Raw genomic sequence first — 15966 nt, 5'->3', positions numbered from 1 at the left:
AAATGGTGAGACCCTAGCAAGGACCGTAGCAGAACAAGACTTGGGGATGATCATTAGTGAAGACATGAAGACTGCCAATCAAGTGGAGAAACTTCATCCAAGGCTAGAGAAATCATAGGTTGTATCCGTAGAAGTTTCGTCAGCTGTAAGACCGAGGTCATAATGCCATTGTACAGATCCATGATGAGACCCTATCTGGAATACTGTGCACAATTCTAGAGGCCACATTACCACAAAGATGTGCTGAGAGTTGAGTCGGTTCAGCGAATGGCCACCCGGATGGTCTCAGGACTCAAGGATTTCCCGTATGAGGAACGGCTGGATAAGCTGTAGCTATACTCACTCGAGGAACGCAGAGAGAGGGGAGACATGATCGAGACGTCCAAATATGTCAAGGGTGGAAGAAGATATCTTTTTTCTTAAAGGTCCCACGGCTACAAGAGGGCATCCGTTGAAACTGAGGGGTGGGAAATTTCATGGAGACACCAGAAAATATTTCTTCACCGAAAGGGTGGTTGATCGCTGGAATAGTCTTCCACTACAGGTAATTGAGGCCAGCAGCGTGCCAGATTTAAGAAAAAATGGGATTGTCACATGGGATCTCTTCACGGAATAAGTTAGGGGGTGGGTCATTAGTGTGGGCAGACTAGATGGGCTATGGCCCTTTTCTGCCGTCAGTTTCTATGTTTCTATGAAGAAAGGCAGAACAGAAGTCAGATTGAGACAGGCACAAGAAGTTAATTGGAAGACAAAAGAGAAATAGGCCTGCAACCTTGTCTAGCTGGCAAATATATTTGTGCACAATTTCTGTGAATATTTCCATCCAGCTTCCTTGTGAATTAACCTATTCTCTGCCTGCTCATCGGTATTTTAGCTTGCCAGGGCCTTAGTGCAAGTGTAAAACTAGATGTCAAAAAATAAAAAATTAAGATTGCTTATATTGTTTGTTAAGCTGCATGCACTCACACTTCCTAAGCCCCTACTTGTCCTGTTATTGGTTAATTTAGATTTTAAGCTTTACTGAACAGGAACCATATCTTAAATCTGAGACTCCAGCGGATTCAGAATACCGCTGCTAAGCTTATCTTTGCAAAAAGCAAATTCGACCACGTCTCACCGCTTTTGTCCAAGCTCCACTGGCTTCCGATTATCTCCAGAGTCCATTTCAAATGTGCCTGCCTCACTTTCAAGATCCTATACGGTATCCTCCCTCCCTTCATTCCTCTTTCTTTGAACTCCTCTAACCCCAATTCCGCCAGATCCACCCAAAAACTGAAACTTTCCTTTCCCTCTCTAAAAGGCGTTTCCCTTGTAGGAAAACTAGGTTCTTCCCTCCCCTTCAGAATCACTCAGCTCTGGAACAACCTTACCTCCCCTCTTAGGAATCTGAGCTCCCTCCAACTCTTCCGTAAACATCTGAAAACCTGGTTATTCTCAAAAATGTAACTCCTCCTCCCTCTCTGGTTAATCAAGTCCTAAATTTTCTCTTCATTTTTCCTCTTCCCTATATTGGAGTTCCTTTCTACCCTAACTCTTGTTAACCGTGTTGAGCTTTACGAATGTAGAGCTGATGCGGTATACAAACCTAAGGTTTAGATTAGATTAGATTAGTTTGTGCAGCGCTGCGTATGCCTGTTAGTGCTATAGAAATGTTAAATAGTAATAGTAGTAAAATGAAGATAGCATGATAAGATCTACTAATATGGGTCAGCCTATGGGGATCAGGTTGACATCAGGATCAGATCAAAATTCATAGTGCAGTACATATAAGATCACATTTTATAGATGTGAGCATATATAGTCACTATGAGGTCAGGTCTTCAGGTTTAGTAGCCAATCCTTTGTTTTCTTCATAGATGATGGAATTCTACTGCGGTTCTTGTGAGACTGCCATGTGTCATGAATGCACGGAGGGTGAGCATCGGGATCATGTTACAGTACCACTGAAGGATGTGGTGGAGCAGCACAAGACCTCACTCAAAAATCAGCTGGATGCAATAAAAAGCAGGTGAGGGGAACAGAATGCCATTTATGAGGAAGGGCCTTTTTTTAATGTGCTAGGCTTGAAAGAAGGAGCATGAACTTATGTTGAGAGGTGAAGGAAAGTACTATCTATGACAGTGTATTGCAAACTGCCATGGTACACTAGTGTGCCTTTTGAGATAAGTATACCGCGGCTCACAGGGCAGGAAAAGAGACTCCAGTGCGTGTGTCAGCTGACTTGTACCATCGCGTTGCTCATATCTGCCGAGACTCCTGCCTTCCTCGTCTCCGCGCCCTCGGACCAGCAGCGGCAGCTCTCTATGATTTAACTTTGGCACAAAGCTGCCGCTAGCAGTTTTTTTTTATCCCGGTTTCATCAGGCAGCTTCGGGGCCTTTGCTAGGCTGGCCCGCATCGCATCATCGAAGTGGGCCGGCCTAGCAAAGGCCCTGAGGCTGCCTGATGAAACTGGGCTAAACTACTGCTAGCAGCAGCTGTGTACCGAAGTTAAAAGCACACAGTGAGCTGCCCACTAGCAGCTAGGTATTCCTGGATAGGGATGGGAAAAAGGGTACTGCTGAACATGGGGAGCAGTGAAGGGGGAAGTAGCACTGCTGGATAGGGGGGAGGGAAGGAAGAAGTGGTAATGCTGGACAGGGGAGGAGGGAAGGGAGAAGGGGTACTTCTTGACATGGGGGACAGGAAAGGGGTACTGCTGGCTGGGGGGAAGTAAAAGGAAGGGAGAAGAGGTGCTGCTGGACAGGAGGAGCAGGGAAGGGAGAAGGGGTACTGCTGGACAGGGGGGGAGGAGGGAAGGGAGAAATGGTAATGCTGGACATGGGGAGCAGGGAAGGGGTATTGCTGGGCATGGGGAGCAGGGAAAGGGTACTGCTGGGCATGGGGAGCGGGAAGGGGTACTGCTGCAGAGGGGGAGCAGGGTAGGGATAATGCTGGACAGGGGGATCAGGGAAGGGAGAAGGGATACTGCTGGACAAGGAGGAGGTAAAAGGAAGGGAGAAGACCTGGCTGGACCTGCTGCTGGACCTGGCAGAAAGGGAGGGAAAGGAAAGGTGCTACACATTGGAGAGGAGGGTGAGATGGTGCATGGGGAGAGAGCATGTTGGGTTGGGGGGTGGGAAGGAGGGATGCCACTCAAGGGAAGAGGCAAGGACAGAGAGAGAAAGCATGCAGGAGGGAGAAAGTGTTGGATTCATGGAGAGGGCAAGATGGATGGGAAGGAGAAATGTTACTCTGTGGAAAGGGAAGGGGGGAGAGTGAAAAGTTGGACTCATGGAGAGAGAGAGCATGTTGGTTGGGGGAGGGAAGGAGGACCAGAGGAGAAGCATTTAGGAGGAAGAGAGAAAAAATGTTGGACTGATGGAAAGGAGGGAGAAATGTTGAACTGGGAGGGGGGCCAGAAAGGAGGAAGGGAAGAGAGATGGACTGCAGGAGGCAGAAAGGAGGAAGCGAAAGAGAAATGTTACACTGAAGGGGGGAGAGATGTCTAAAGGAAGGGAGAGACTTCAGACAAAGGAAAGAGGGGAGTCTGGTAGTGCTAATGAAATAATAATAGTAGCAGTAGTAAAGAGAGATGCCAGATTATTGGAAGGAGAGGAGAGAGATGCCAGACTGGGAAGGGGGGAAAGGAAGATGTCGTCTGACCACTGGGGGGGGAAGGAAGGAAGGAGAGAGATATCAGACCATGGAAATAGGAAGGGAAGGAGAGAGAGAGAAGATTTTGAGAAGAAAGCAGAAAAATGGAAATATCGAATAAGTTAATGCCAAAGATGGATGCAAAATAGAACAAAACACAAAAGACCCCCCCCCCTCATCAATACTGGGCAAGTTTCTCAATAATATCATCATATGATTTTATATATAGTGATTGAAATGTGTCAGTTTTGAGAATTTATATCTGCTGTGTATATATGAAAAATGAATGGAAAAAAATTACATTACAATTAGTAAAGAGGGTGGGATCTGGGGAAGAGCTTAGGTGGGTTTAGGGTGGAGTTTGGGAGGTCTGTTGGGGGTTGGGGGTACTCAGTTGATATTTGTTAGACTTCCCTGCTGGCATGTCCTACTGGCATTTCACGCCTGTCTGGAGGGCCTCTGCGCATGCATGCATGTCAGCGTGATGATGTCCTTGCACTTTGCCCTGGCTCGAACAAGTTTGAGAGTCACTGATCTATGGGAAAACTGTACTGATAGGTTCTGATAGATTCCACAGGTAGAAGGAGGTGCCATGTATATGAAAGGGATGTGTGTTACATATGAGATGAGGCTTGAACCAAAGGCAAATAGTAAGTACCATGTTTGACTGAAGGGGGGGCACCTTGAATGGAAGGGGCTGTGTTAGAAGCGGTTCTGCCACAGTGTGGTTTACTTGTTCTGACCAATTCTGACAAAGCTTAAAGTGACATTAAGTTTAAAATTTAAGCTAAGTTTAAAGTGCACTGTCCATACCAGGCTCTGTGGATGACATCGCCCACATGTGAGAATATGTGCCTACTGTCCCCTAATAACACCTGTTACAGGTAAGTAACTGTGCTATATTGCCTATGTGATGGCATAGGCATCCATTTTCATGATGGTTGAGTTTTAATGTCCTGTTTATAGATGTCTTGAGTGTTGAAATGCTAATAGATTTCAAAAAGTTATGGAATAAATAGAGAGGCTCTTTACTTGAAAAAGTGAGCAGATATGTAAGCATAACCTAGTGATAATACAGTTCATGAGGATTGCTAAGAGTAACTGGGACAGAACAGCAGTGATGGGCCCCAAAAACAAAATCATGATTACAGTGGGTTTTCAAGAAGGCACTGGGCTAACCTGTCCAGACTGCCAGTTAGAATCCAAACAGCAGTGATATAGGAGCTGCTAGCTTCCAAGAAAGCAGTGCAATAATTTGCATAGAACAACCATTACTAAAATCCCAAATTTCAGTGAGCTTGAGGAAGCTGGATATTTTGGACAGTTTTTTCTCTAAAGTTCTCTAGAGTGTGATTATTAGAAAACTTGGTAGTAAGGGATGGAAGGGTAATGAATTTAGGTTCCAGCCAGTTTAGCGTTTGTGTATTTTAGTGGCAGATTATCAAAATGGGTTACCATGGTCTTTTCTGAGCTTCCTAACAGTTTTTAACTCTGCCATGCAAATATTACAATGAGGCCATTAATATTTAAATGAGCACTCCAGGTGATTCTCTATTATCGCCGGGTGATTCCCTAACCTCACTCTCCTACATTTCCAAGCAAAATTTTCCGGCAGGTCTGAGCTGTTGTAGCCTTACTGTCTGGTCAGTGTCTGAGTGCTGATTGGCTCAGACATTGATAGGAAAGTAAGGCTTGACAGCTCAGACCTGCTAGAAAATTTTGTCGCTGTCAAGCAACCCCCTTGACAGACCCGGCAGCAGGAGGATTGCTCATTCCCTCCTGCTACCGCTACTGTGCCCCCCGACGATTCCGAAGGCCAGCCGGAGGGATTCCTACTCCCTCTGACCAGCAGGCTTGCCTCTTCCAAGTGGTGGGCCTTCCCCTCTCCAGTGCCTCCTAGGATGTGCCAGGGAGGGGCCTAAGGCTCTGATTGGCCCATTCAGGTCTTTATTTGTCATCATTTACTATGTTGGACTAATTTTATACTTTTTCCATCAGCATTTTATCTTTCTGTCTCCGCTTACAGACTCCCTCAGCTGTCCTCGGCCATCCTGCGTGTGACTGACATTAGTCAGCAGTTAATGGAGCGGAAGAATGATGCAGTGTCTGAGATCAGCAATACTTTTGAAGAGTTGGAGAAAGCTCTATACCAGCGCAAGAACAGCCTCATACATGACTTAGAAGTTATTTGTGGAGCTAAGCAAAAGGTAGGAGTATGTATATATGTGACACTGAGAAAAATGGGCAGGTATGAGTGTCTTTGTGAGAAGCCCCAAAGGTAAAGGGTTGGTCATTTTACTTTAGCACTGAGAAATACCCCAGATGGTTTCATGAAAGGGGGGGTGGGATTTGATATATACTGCCTTTCTGTGGTTATAATCAAAGCAGTTTACATATTACGTACAGGTACTTATTTTTTTACCTGGGGCAACAGAGGGTTAAGTGACTTGCCCAGAGTTAAAAGATGTTGCAGTAGGAATTGAATTCAGTTTCCCAGTTTCTCAGACTGCTGCACTAACCATTAGGCTATCCCTCCAACTTTAGGGTTCAGCTTTGGTTCTTAGAGAGTACGCTCAATCCAAGCCTGTTTGTGTTATACAGAACTGGAAGGGAGTTTTCCTCAAGTGAGAGGCAGCAGGGGAACGCTAAAGAGAGGAAGAGAGAGAAAACAAAATAAATGAAGGTAAACTGGTAAAAGATAGGAAGCAGAGAAAAATCTAAACAATCAGTCCCCAGTGAAGAAAGATAAATAATGACGTATCCCATGCTCTGAAACTGGTGCTTTTTATAAATGATCTCAAACAGAGAGCAGCAAGTGAGGCGATCAGATTTGCAGATAACATAAAATGATGGTTTTTGGTACATAAGCAAATTGTGAAAAGTTGTAGAAAGACATTGTGAGACTAGACAACTTGATATGTAAGTGTCAGATGGATTGTAAAGGGAATAATAAACCTAACTATAGGTGTAAGGTGCCGTTTTCCATATTAGGAGTCACTACTTAAGAAAAGGATCTTTGGGTAATGTGGACAAAATGTTGAAATCCTCACCTCAGTTTGTGGCAGCTATCAAAAAAGCAAACAATGTTAGGAATAAAACAGAGAATGTTGTAATACCTCTGTTTCAATCCAACGTTGAAGACATTGACATTGGCGTTGGGAGACCTCCCTCCGTCCAATAAGCCAGCTAAGAAGCCACCAGCGTCCCAACCGGCATCACAGGTCAATCTTGCATCGAGTCCCTTGATGCCAACCAAGCAGTGACGACTACCTTTATGGCTTGCCTTGATATCGAGGTATGCATCCTCAACGAGATCACCCTCTCCGAGGCAAGCCACAGCACCGATGGTACTGCCAGATAAGCCAGAGGTACCAGTGCTTTCTTTTTGTAAAAAGCTTGCTGCGCTTTTCCAAGCAGAGTTGGGTGATGCATTCAAAGTGCTTACCCTGCTATCAACTCCCTCAGTACCGGCCCAGCTTCAACATAACGCTCTCAGGTCCAATGGTACCACAGCTGCCTATCTGGAATGGCACCGACGCTCCATGCCTAGACATTTTTCTTCTCATCGCAGGTCTAGTTCTCCATCGAGGCATCGATCCAGTTCATTGAGACCTTGTCGTACCTCCTCCTCCTCTCGACACTCGAAGTCCAGTAAGCATTGTTCCTTCTCGCGTGCTTCGAAAAGAAAACATCAGTCTCCCTCATGTTCTTCAAAGAGAAAAAGAGCTTCGCATCATACTTCATCATTGTCATCAGATAGGCACTGGACTAGACGTAAGCATCGATCTTCTCGACGCACTCCATCACCTTTTATGACTCTGACTTACTGTCTGATTCAGCTGAGGCTTATGATACTCCCTTGGAAAAGTCTTCACAGAAGTCTCCACCAGGGACTAAATCTCCAACTGAAAGACTTTTTCACCTCACAGTTCTATGCGGTTTACAAAAGACTAAAAAATATAACAATTGGAATGAGAATGAAATTTAATTAGCTAAGAACCTAGAAACAAATAGGTTTTCAAGTGTCTCCTAAATTCCAGATATGAAAATGAAATAGTAAGTAATTGCTTGAAATTTTTATCCCAAATGGCAGCCTGATAAGAGAACATATGTTTATGATATCTTTTAAACTTGCAACCCCTTACTGATGGATAAACAAATAAGGCATGAGTTTTACGAGAGAATTTTTCTATAGAAGCTGAAAATAAATCCATCAAGTACAGTGGAGCTTGACCTATCAGGACTCTGTAATAAATGCAATCCAATTTAAAGACAATACATGCCTCAAGCGGTAACCAATGTAATTCCCGAAACAACAGAGTGATGTGATCATACTTATTCGGTCCAAATATAAATCTAGCTGCCTACATTGCTGAATATTTGGAGGCTTTAGATTATGATGAGCCTCCTAAAGAACTACTCAGATTACCAGAAAATTGGACTCCCTGTATAAAATAATTTCTTCACTGGGTTTTGACAAACCACAGCTTCAGCACCAGTCATTAGTGGTGGAGTCAACTTTGAAAAAATCTACTCCATCAAGAGTCTATGCCTCAGTGCCACCAGGGTGTGAAGGATGCACTATGGATAAATTTGGACATCGCCAGTACCAAAATTCCATGTTGGCGAACAGAGTGCTAAATTACAATTTCTATATCTCCTGCTATATTAAGCATCTAGTTCAGAAATTGCCTTCTTTTGGCAGATATATTCCTTCTCAACATCTGCAAGAATTTCATCATATATTTCGCACCCTTACCTTAGCCAGAACGTATATGGCAAGATCTGCTTATGATGCTTTTGAATTATCTTCCAGAGCCTCAGCCAAGTCAGTGGCCATGAGACTTCTTGCATGGCTAAGAGTCTCAAATATTGATATCAATCCTCAGGACAGATTAGCTAACATTCCCTGCTTAGGAGAGTAGCTTTTTGGTGACTCTATTGAAAATGCTACAAAAAAGCTCACTGACCATGAGAAACATTGAGATGCTTTGGTTAAATCCAAGCCTAAGCCCTCAACTTCTAAATCTTTTAAGCCTTCTTCATATCAAAGGCGTTTTTCTTCAAAACCAGCTGCCCCTCCTAGACCGCAGCAGAAAAAGCAGAAGCAACAGTGCCCTCAGAAATCTCAATCAGCAGCTCCTCTAAAGCCTGCCCAGTCGTTTTGATGAGCTTCTAGAGAGCATAGCTGCTGTTCCTCTTCCCCAGCATCTTCCTCAACCAATTGGAGGTCAGCTCCAATTGTATTATCACCGTTGGAAATTGATAACCACAGACCTCTGCGTTCTAAAAGTCATTTGAGAGAGTTACTCTCTTCACTTCATCACTGTGCCTCCAGATTGTCCTCCAAGAGAGTCTTCTTTCAACCCTCAGCAGATGTCCTTTCTTCTTCGGGAGATAGAATCTCTTCTCAAAGCAATAGAAAAGGATCCACCTCTCCAGAGGAATTGGGGATTTTATTCCCGGTATTTCCTCCCAAAGAAATCGGGAGGTCTACATCTAATTTTAGACCTCAGGGGCTGAACAAATTTCTAGTGGAGGAAAAGTTTTGTATGTTGTCCCTGGCAAATTTATATCCCCTCTTAGATTGCAACGACTGGCTATGCTCTCTAGATCTGAAAGAAGCTTATACTCATATTCCAGTGCATCCGACCTCCAGAAAATTCCTTAGATTTCAGGTAACGCAGAACCATTATCAATACAGAGTTTTACCCTTTGGCCTTGCATCCTCTTCCAGAGTATTCCCCAAGTGCCTGGTTGTAGTGGCAGCAGCGTTGTGGGTTCAAGGTTTCCAGGTATTTCCCTATCTGGTGATTGGCTGATCAAAGATCCAGCCTCTCCAAGGGGTGATAGCAGTGACTCAATTGACAGTTCTCTTCCTTCAGCTGTTGGGGGTTCGAAATCAATTTCCCCAAGTCCCAACTTCAACCCTCTCAGAATCTACAATTTATCGGAGCTCTGTTAGAAACATAGAAACATGGAAGATGACGGTAGAAAAGGGCTACAGCCCATCAAGTCTGCCACTCTGCTTACCCACCCCCTGTCTATGCCCTAATGACCCAATTTCCTTATCTTGACCCTCGTAGGGATCCCACATGGGTATCCCATTTATTCTTAAAGTCTGGCACGCTGTCTGCCTCGATCACCTGCACTGGAAGCTTGTTCCAATGATCAACCACTCTCTCTGTGAAGAAATACTTTCTGGTGTCGCCATGAAATTTTCCGCCTCTGAGTTTGAGCGGGTGCCCTCTTGTGGCCGAGGGTCCCTTGAGAAAGAAAATATCATCTTCTACTTTGACACGTCCCGTGAGGTTCTTAAATGTTTCGATCATATCTCCCCTCTCCCTACGTTCCTCAAGAGTGTAGAGCTGCAATTTGTTCAGTCTCTCTTCGTACGAGAGACCCTTGAGCCCCGAGATCATCCTGGTGGCCGTCCGTTGAACCGATTCAATTCTGCGCACATCTTTACTGTAATGTGGCCTCCAGAATTGCACACAGTACTCCAGATGAGGTCTCACTATGGCCCTGTACAACGGCATTATGACTTCAGGCTTTCGGCTGACGAAACTTCTATTGATACAACCCAATATCTGCCTTGCCTTAGATGAAGCCTTCTCCACTTGATTGGCAGTTTTCATGTCTGCACTGATGATTACTCCTAAATCTCGTTCTGCTGAAGTCCTAGTTAAAGTTTCTCCGTTCAAGAAGTACGTCCTGCATGGATTTCCGCTTCCAAGGTGCATGACCTTACATTTCTTAGCATTGAAGCCTAGCTGCCAGGTTGAGGACCAACTTTCCAATGTAAGCAGGTCCTGCGCCATATAATTCTGTAAACTGCATTCACTTACTATATTACATAGTTTGGCGTCATCGGCGAATAGTGTTATTTTACCTTGAAGCCCTTGAGTCAGATCCCCTATGAATATGTTGAAAAGGAGTGGACCCAGGACCGAGCCCTGCGGCACTCCACTGGTCACCTCCGTTGTTTTAGAGAGGGTACCATTAACCACCACCCTCTGAAGTCTGCCACTCAGCCAATCATTGACCCATGCAGTTAGTGTCTCTCCTAACCCCATCGATTCCATCTTGCTTAGCAGCCTGCGGTGTGGGACACTGTCAAAAGCTTTCCTGAAGTCCAGGTACACGACGTCCAAAGACTCTCCCAAGTCCAACTTTCTTGTTACCCAGTCAAAGAAGCTGATGAGATTGGATTGGCAGGACCTACCCTTGGTGAATCCATGCTGACTGGGATCCCGAAGATTCCCTTCATTCAAGATCGTGTCCAATTTGCTTTTAATTAGTGTTTCCATGAGTTTGCACACTATTGATGTGAGACTCACTGGTCTATAATTCGCAGCCTCTGCCCTGCAACCCTTTTTATGCAGAGGAACGACATTAGCTAATTTCCAGTCCAGGGGAACTTTCCCCTTACTTAGGGAGAGATTGAATAGCTCAGCCAACGGTTTCGCCAGGACATCGCTCAATTCTCTGAGCACTCTTGGGTGCAAATTGTCTGGTCCCCTGGCTTTGTTCACCTTGAGTCTTGCCAGTTCACTGTAAACTTCACCTGGTGTGAACTCAAAATTCTGAAACGGGTCTTCTGTGCTTTGTGTTGCTTTCAACTGCGGACCGTGAAGACTGAGCAGAAGTATTCATTCAGTAGTTCGGCTTTATCGGAATCTGCTTCCACGTAAATTCCGTCCGGTCTTCTAAGGCGTACTATCCCGCCTGTGTTCCTTTTTCTATCACTAATATACCTGAAGAAGGATTTGTCCCCCTTTTTAATGTTTTTTGCCAGAATTTCTTCCACTCAAAGTTTTGCCTCCCTAACTGCCATTTTGACCGCTGTAGACCTTGTCCTATATTCTACTTTTGCCTCTCTTTTCTCCGTGCGCTTGTAGGAGAGAAACGCTTTTTTCTTCTCCTTAATGAGGTGCGAGATCTCCGCGGTGAACCATTGGGGTTTATTGTTTCTTTGTCGTTTATTTACTGATTTTATGAAGTGGCTAGTTGCTTCATGTATGGTTGATTTCAGTGTTAACCACTTAGCTTCTACATCATCGGTCTCCGCTTGGTCCTGCAGCGTCTGATGGACGAAATCTCCCATGCGTGTGAAGTCTGTGCCCCGGAAATTGAGTACCTTTGTTTTCGTGTTTGATCTAGGGAAGCCTTTCCTAAGGTTGAACCATACTATGTTGTGGTCGCTGGAGGCTAGCGTATCTCCTACTGAGACCTCTGAGACGCTTTCCCCGTTGGTGAGTACCAGGTCGAGGATCGCCTGGGCCCTAGTGGGCTCCATTACCATTTGTTTGAGATGTGCTCCCTTTATGGAGATTAAGAGCCTCCTGCTACCACTGGTTGTTGCTGAAAATGAGTTCCAGTCTGCATCAGGCATATTGAAGTCCCCTAGCAGTACAGCTTCTCCTCGTAGAGTGATATTCTCTATGTCTTCAATTAATTCTGCGTCCATGTCTTCCAGTTGTCTTGGGGGTCTGTATACCACACCTAGATACAGGCATTTTTCTCTGCCTCTTGCCAGGTTTACCCAGAGGGACTCCCCGGTGTACTTGACATCTGTGATCCTGGTGGTTTTGATGTCCTCTTTAATGTATGGAGCTTCCCCCCTCCTAACCTGCCCTCTCTGTCCTGACGAAGTAGATTGTAGCCCGGTATAGCCATATCCCACCCATGTGAGTCTGTGAACCAAGTTTCAGATATTGCCACCACATCTAGGTCGGCATTCCTTATTTCAGCCTCCAATTCTAGAATTTTGTTACCTAAACTGTGTGCATTGACATACATGGCCCTCCATATCTTGTGTTTGCTAAGTCCCTGTGAGGCGTATCCTACCCGAGTCGGTGTGACTCCCAAAGAACTGTTTACAATGTGGGTACTTACCTTGGACATGGAAGCAGAGTTTCGACTCACCTCATCAGGATAATTCCTTTCTGCACTAATATGTGAATGGGTACCCTCCCCCGACTTACCTAGTTTAAAGCCCTGTGAAGCAGGCGGGCTAGTCGGTGTCCGAAGACGTTCTTACCCCTACTGGTCAGATGGAGTCCATCTGGTCCCTGAAGTCCTTGTAGCGCTTCCCCATGGTTTAGGAATCCGAAGTTCATATCCCGGAACCATCCCTGTAGCCACTCGTTCGTCCTCAGGATACGTTCATCTCTGGCTCTTCCCTTGCCTCTAACTGGGAGGATCGATGAGAAAACCACCTGCGCTCCTGTCTGCTTCAGCCTCTCACCCAGTGCTCCAAAGTCTCTGGTGATGGTCTCCGGTGTGTTTCTGGCAGTGTCGTTGGTTCCTATGTGGACAAGAAGCATAGGAAAGTGGTCTCGGGGTGTGAGTAGTCTATCCAGACTGGCGGTGACATCTCGTATCCTGGCTCCAGGCAGACAGCAGACCTCCCTAGATTGCATATCCGGTCTGCAAATTGGTCCCTCGGTGCCCCTCAGCATGGAATCCCCGATGACTATTACTCTGCGCTTCTTTGGGGGGAGCCGGTCAGTTGTCCCTGGAGATGGAGCTGTGTGTTGGGCCTGCTCCTGTTCCTGCTCCTGTTCCTCATCGGCAGTTCCTTCCTGAAGAATCTGGAATCTGTTCCGCAGGGCGAGTTGAGGGGTTGATGTATAGCTGCCCTGTTTGTAAGAAGAAGGAGAAGATGAAGAGATTGAAAAAAGGGGGGGGGGGGTCTCCTATGTTTGCCCGTGGAGGAGGTCACCAGCTGCCAGGAGTCAGTGCCGCTAGCCATTTCCTGTATCCCAATTGTTGGTTTCAAAGCTGATGATTTGGGTGTCTCGAGGATGGACTTGTCATGGGCCTGCTCGGTGATTTGGGACAGCTCCTGGACGACTCCGTCGATGTAGGCCTCGTCCTCTCGGATGCTTCTCAGGCATATCACCTCCTCCCTGAGGCTCCTTAGTTCCTGCATGAGATCTCCATCCAGCTGCGCAGCCTCCTCTGTCTGTGTAGAGACTGTAGTGTAGCGCTGGGGGATGGTCTCGTTCTGCACAGAGACCTTTGTCCATCGTCCTGGGTCTTCCTCCTTCTGCACGCAGTCCGTGGTCGCTTCCTGGATCCCCATAGCGACTGGAATACTGGTCTTGATTGTAGACTTCGCGCTTCTTGTCCTCCCTGCCATTGCTGAGTTGTAATTGAGGTCTGCCTGTCAGTAAGGAAGAGAATTAGGAAAATTAGAAAAATCTGTCTGTGAGCAGGTGTGAGATTTTGAAAGTTAGGGTGTCTGAGAGTTGGAAGATTGGGGTATCTAGTGCTTGAAAGATAAGGGTGTCTGAGAGACTGAGAGTTTGAGATGTCTGAGAGGGTTGCTGTCTGTGAGTTAGTATGAGAGCCTGTACGATTAGGGTGAAGGGATAGTGTGTTTGAGAGGTCCGCTTGTTGCCCTAAGGTATCGTTGTTTTATGTAGTTTGGCTCTTCTTAAGGCTCTTCGCAAAGGCGCTCTCGCTAGATACCATTCATTGCAGAGTGTTTCTCCCTCATCAAAGACAAGAGAATTTGATTCAGCTTTGCAATCAGATTTATAATTTTCCATCAATCTCGGTCAGACAAATGATGGTACTCCTGGGTCACATGTCTTCCATGGCGTATGTTACTCCATTTGCAAAACTTCATCTTAGGATGCCTCAATGGATTCTCACATCTCAGTGGTCTCAAGCTTTCAATCCATTATCTCAATGCATTACAGTCACTTTCCATGTGCTGGTATAATTTTACAGTCCCTAATTGGCAAACATTTAGTAAGTTCTACACTAAATATGTCAACTCAAACTGCAGGTTGGATAGCTGTCCTCCAAATGTCATGCAAGTTGCTCTTGTCACTTTCAAGGCCAAGCTGGGTCACCTTATTACTGTCAAATGGGACTTTTTCCTGAGCAGTTAGGTCAGATTCTGATTACACTGATTATAAAAAAGAATCTACTACTCTGGCATCTAATTACAGACCCATTGCTAGTTTTCCTTTGTTACTAAACTGTTGGAAGGCCTGGTTAACTCTGAATTGGCTATTTATTTGGATAAGTTTAACATATTACAGGACAATCGGACTGGTTTTCGGTCATGCTTCAGTACAGAAACTGTTATGGCTTCTCTGTTAGATTATCTTCACAGATTATTTAGTCAGGGTACAAGTGCTTTGATTTTGCAATTAGATTTAAGTAGCACTTTTTGATTTGGTTGACCACACTATTTTAATTGACTGCCTGAAATCTATTGGCATCTCGAGGTTTTCTGGGTAATAGATCATACCAAGTGTTTATTGATGACAGATTCTCTTATCGTTGGGTAAATTTATGCGGGGTTCCTCAAGGTTTGCCTTTATTACATTACATTAGGGATTTCTATTCCGCCATTACCTTGCAGTTCAAGGCGGATTACAAAAGAATTATCCAAGATGTATTACAACAAGAACTTTTTTTTTTTTTAAATATCTTTATTCGTTTTTACATTATGTAAACAAGTGTACAATAATTCAAGTCATACTATACATTCTTCACTTGAAACTCTACATTCATTTTATACCATAAACTATCTCCCCTCCCTCCCTTTCCATATATTACCCCTCATAATGTCATAAAACCCACCCATCCCTCCTCCCCAATACATATATTTAATGGGGATAAATATAATTATTTATTTATTATAATACTCAATTAATCAATACAACAAGAACTTAAAAAAAAAAAATTGGTCATTTTCAAAAAGGGTGAGAAATGGGTAAGTTTGGGGTAGTTGGCTTTAGTGACAGGTGGAGTTTGAGACTTGCGGTATTATTTCTTTTTTCAGAGTTTTCTTGAAGAGTATGGTCTTTATTTATTTTCTAAAAGTCTTGTAGTCTAGGGATGCTGTCAGTAGTTTGGCGATTTGGTTGTCTAGTTTGGCTGCTTGAGTGGCCAGGAGGCCATCATATAGTTTTTTCCGTTTGACCTCCTTAATTGGGGGGTATGAGAATGGGGTGTGAGTTTGCTTATGTCTGGTTGCGGTGTTGTGGATGAGGCGGTTATTCAGGTAGTTTGGACTGTTTCCGTATAAAGTCTTAAATAGTAGGCAGTAGAATTTAAATTGTATTCTTGCTGGGATCGGAAGCCAGTGCGATTGGAGATATGCTTCTGTAATGTGATCATGTTTCTTTAATGAGTAGATGAGTCTTAGTGCTGTGTTTTGGATAGTTTGTAGTTGTTTTGTTATGGTTGTAGGGCATGGGAAGTAGAGGATATTACAGTAGTCAAGTAGGCCTAGTATTAAGGACTGAACTATGAGCTGGAATTGAGTTTTCTCGAAGAATTTCCGAACTTATGTTAAGTTTCT

General features: G+C 44.7%; 1 protein-coding gene across 8 annotated transcripts in view; it reads left to right on the top strand.

Annotated features, from left to right (window-relative positions):
- Positions 1 to 15966, top strand: part of TRIM3 (tripartite motif containing 3) — a 169691-nt gene that overhangs the window by 40588 nt on the left and 113137 nt on the right. For all 8 annotated transcript variants that reach the window (XR_004539999.1, XM_033950641.1, XM_033950640.1 and 5 more), the window contains exons 4-5: positions 1857 to 2008; positions 5662 to 5842. Coding sequence is in view for 7 of the 8 variants with exons in the window: in XM_033950641.1 (XP_033806532.1) it covers positions 1857 to 2008; positions 5662 to 5842 (333 nt within the window). In the remaining variant the exon portion in view is untranslated. The remainder of the gene's footprint in view (positions 1 to 1856; positions 2009 to 5661; positions 5843 to 15966) is intronic.

Source organism: Geotrypetes seraphini, chromosome 6, assembly GCF_902459505.1.
Source record: "Geotrypetes seraphini chromosome 6, aGeoSer1.1, whole genome shotgun sequence".
NCBI lineage: Eukaryota > Metazoa > Chordata > Amphibia > Gymnophiona > Dermophiidae > Geotrypetes > Geotrypetes seraphini.
Note: the sequence above shows the minus strand (reverse complement) of the source record. Positions and strands in the feature narration are given on the sequence as shown.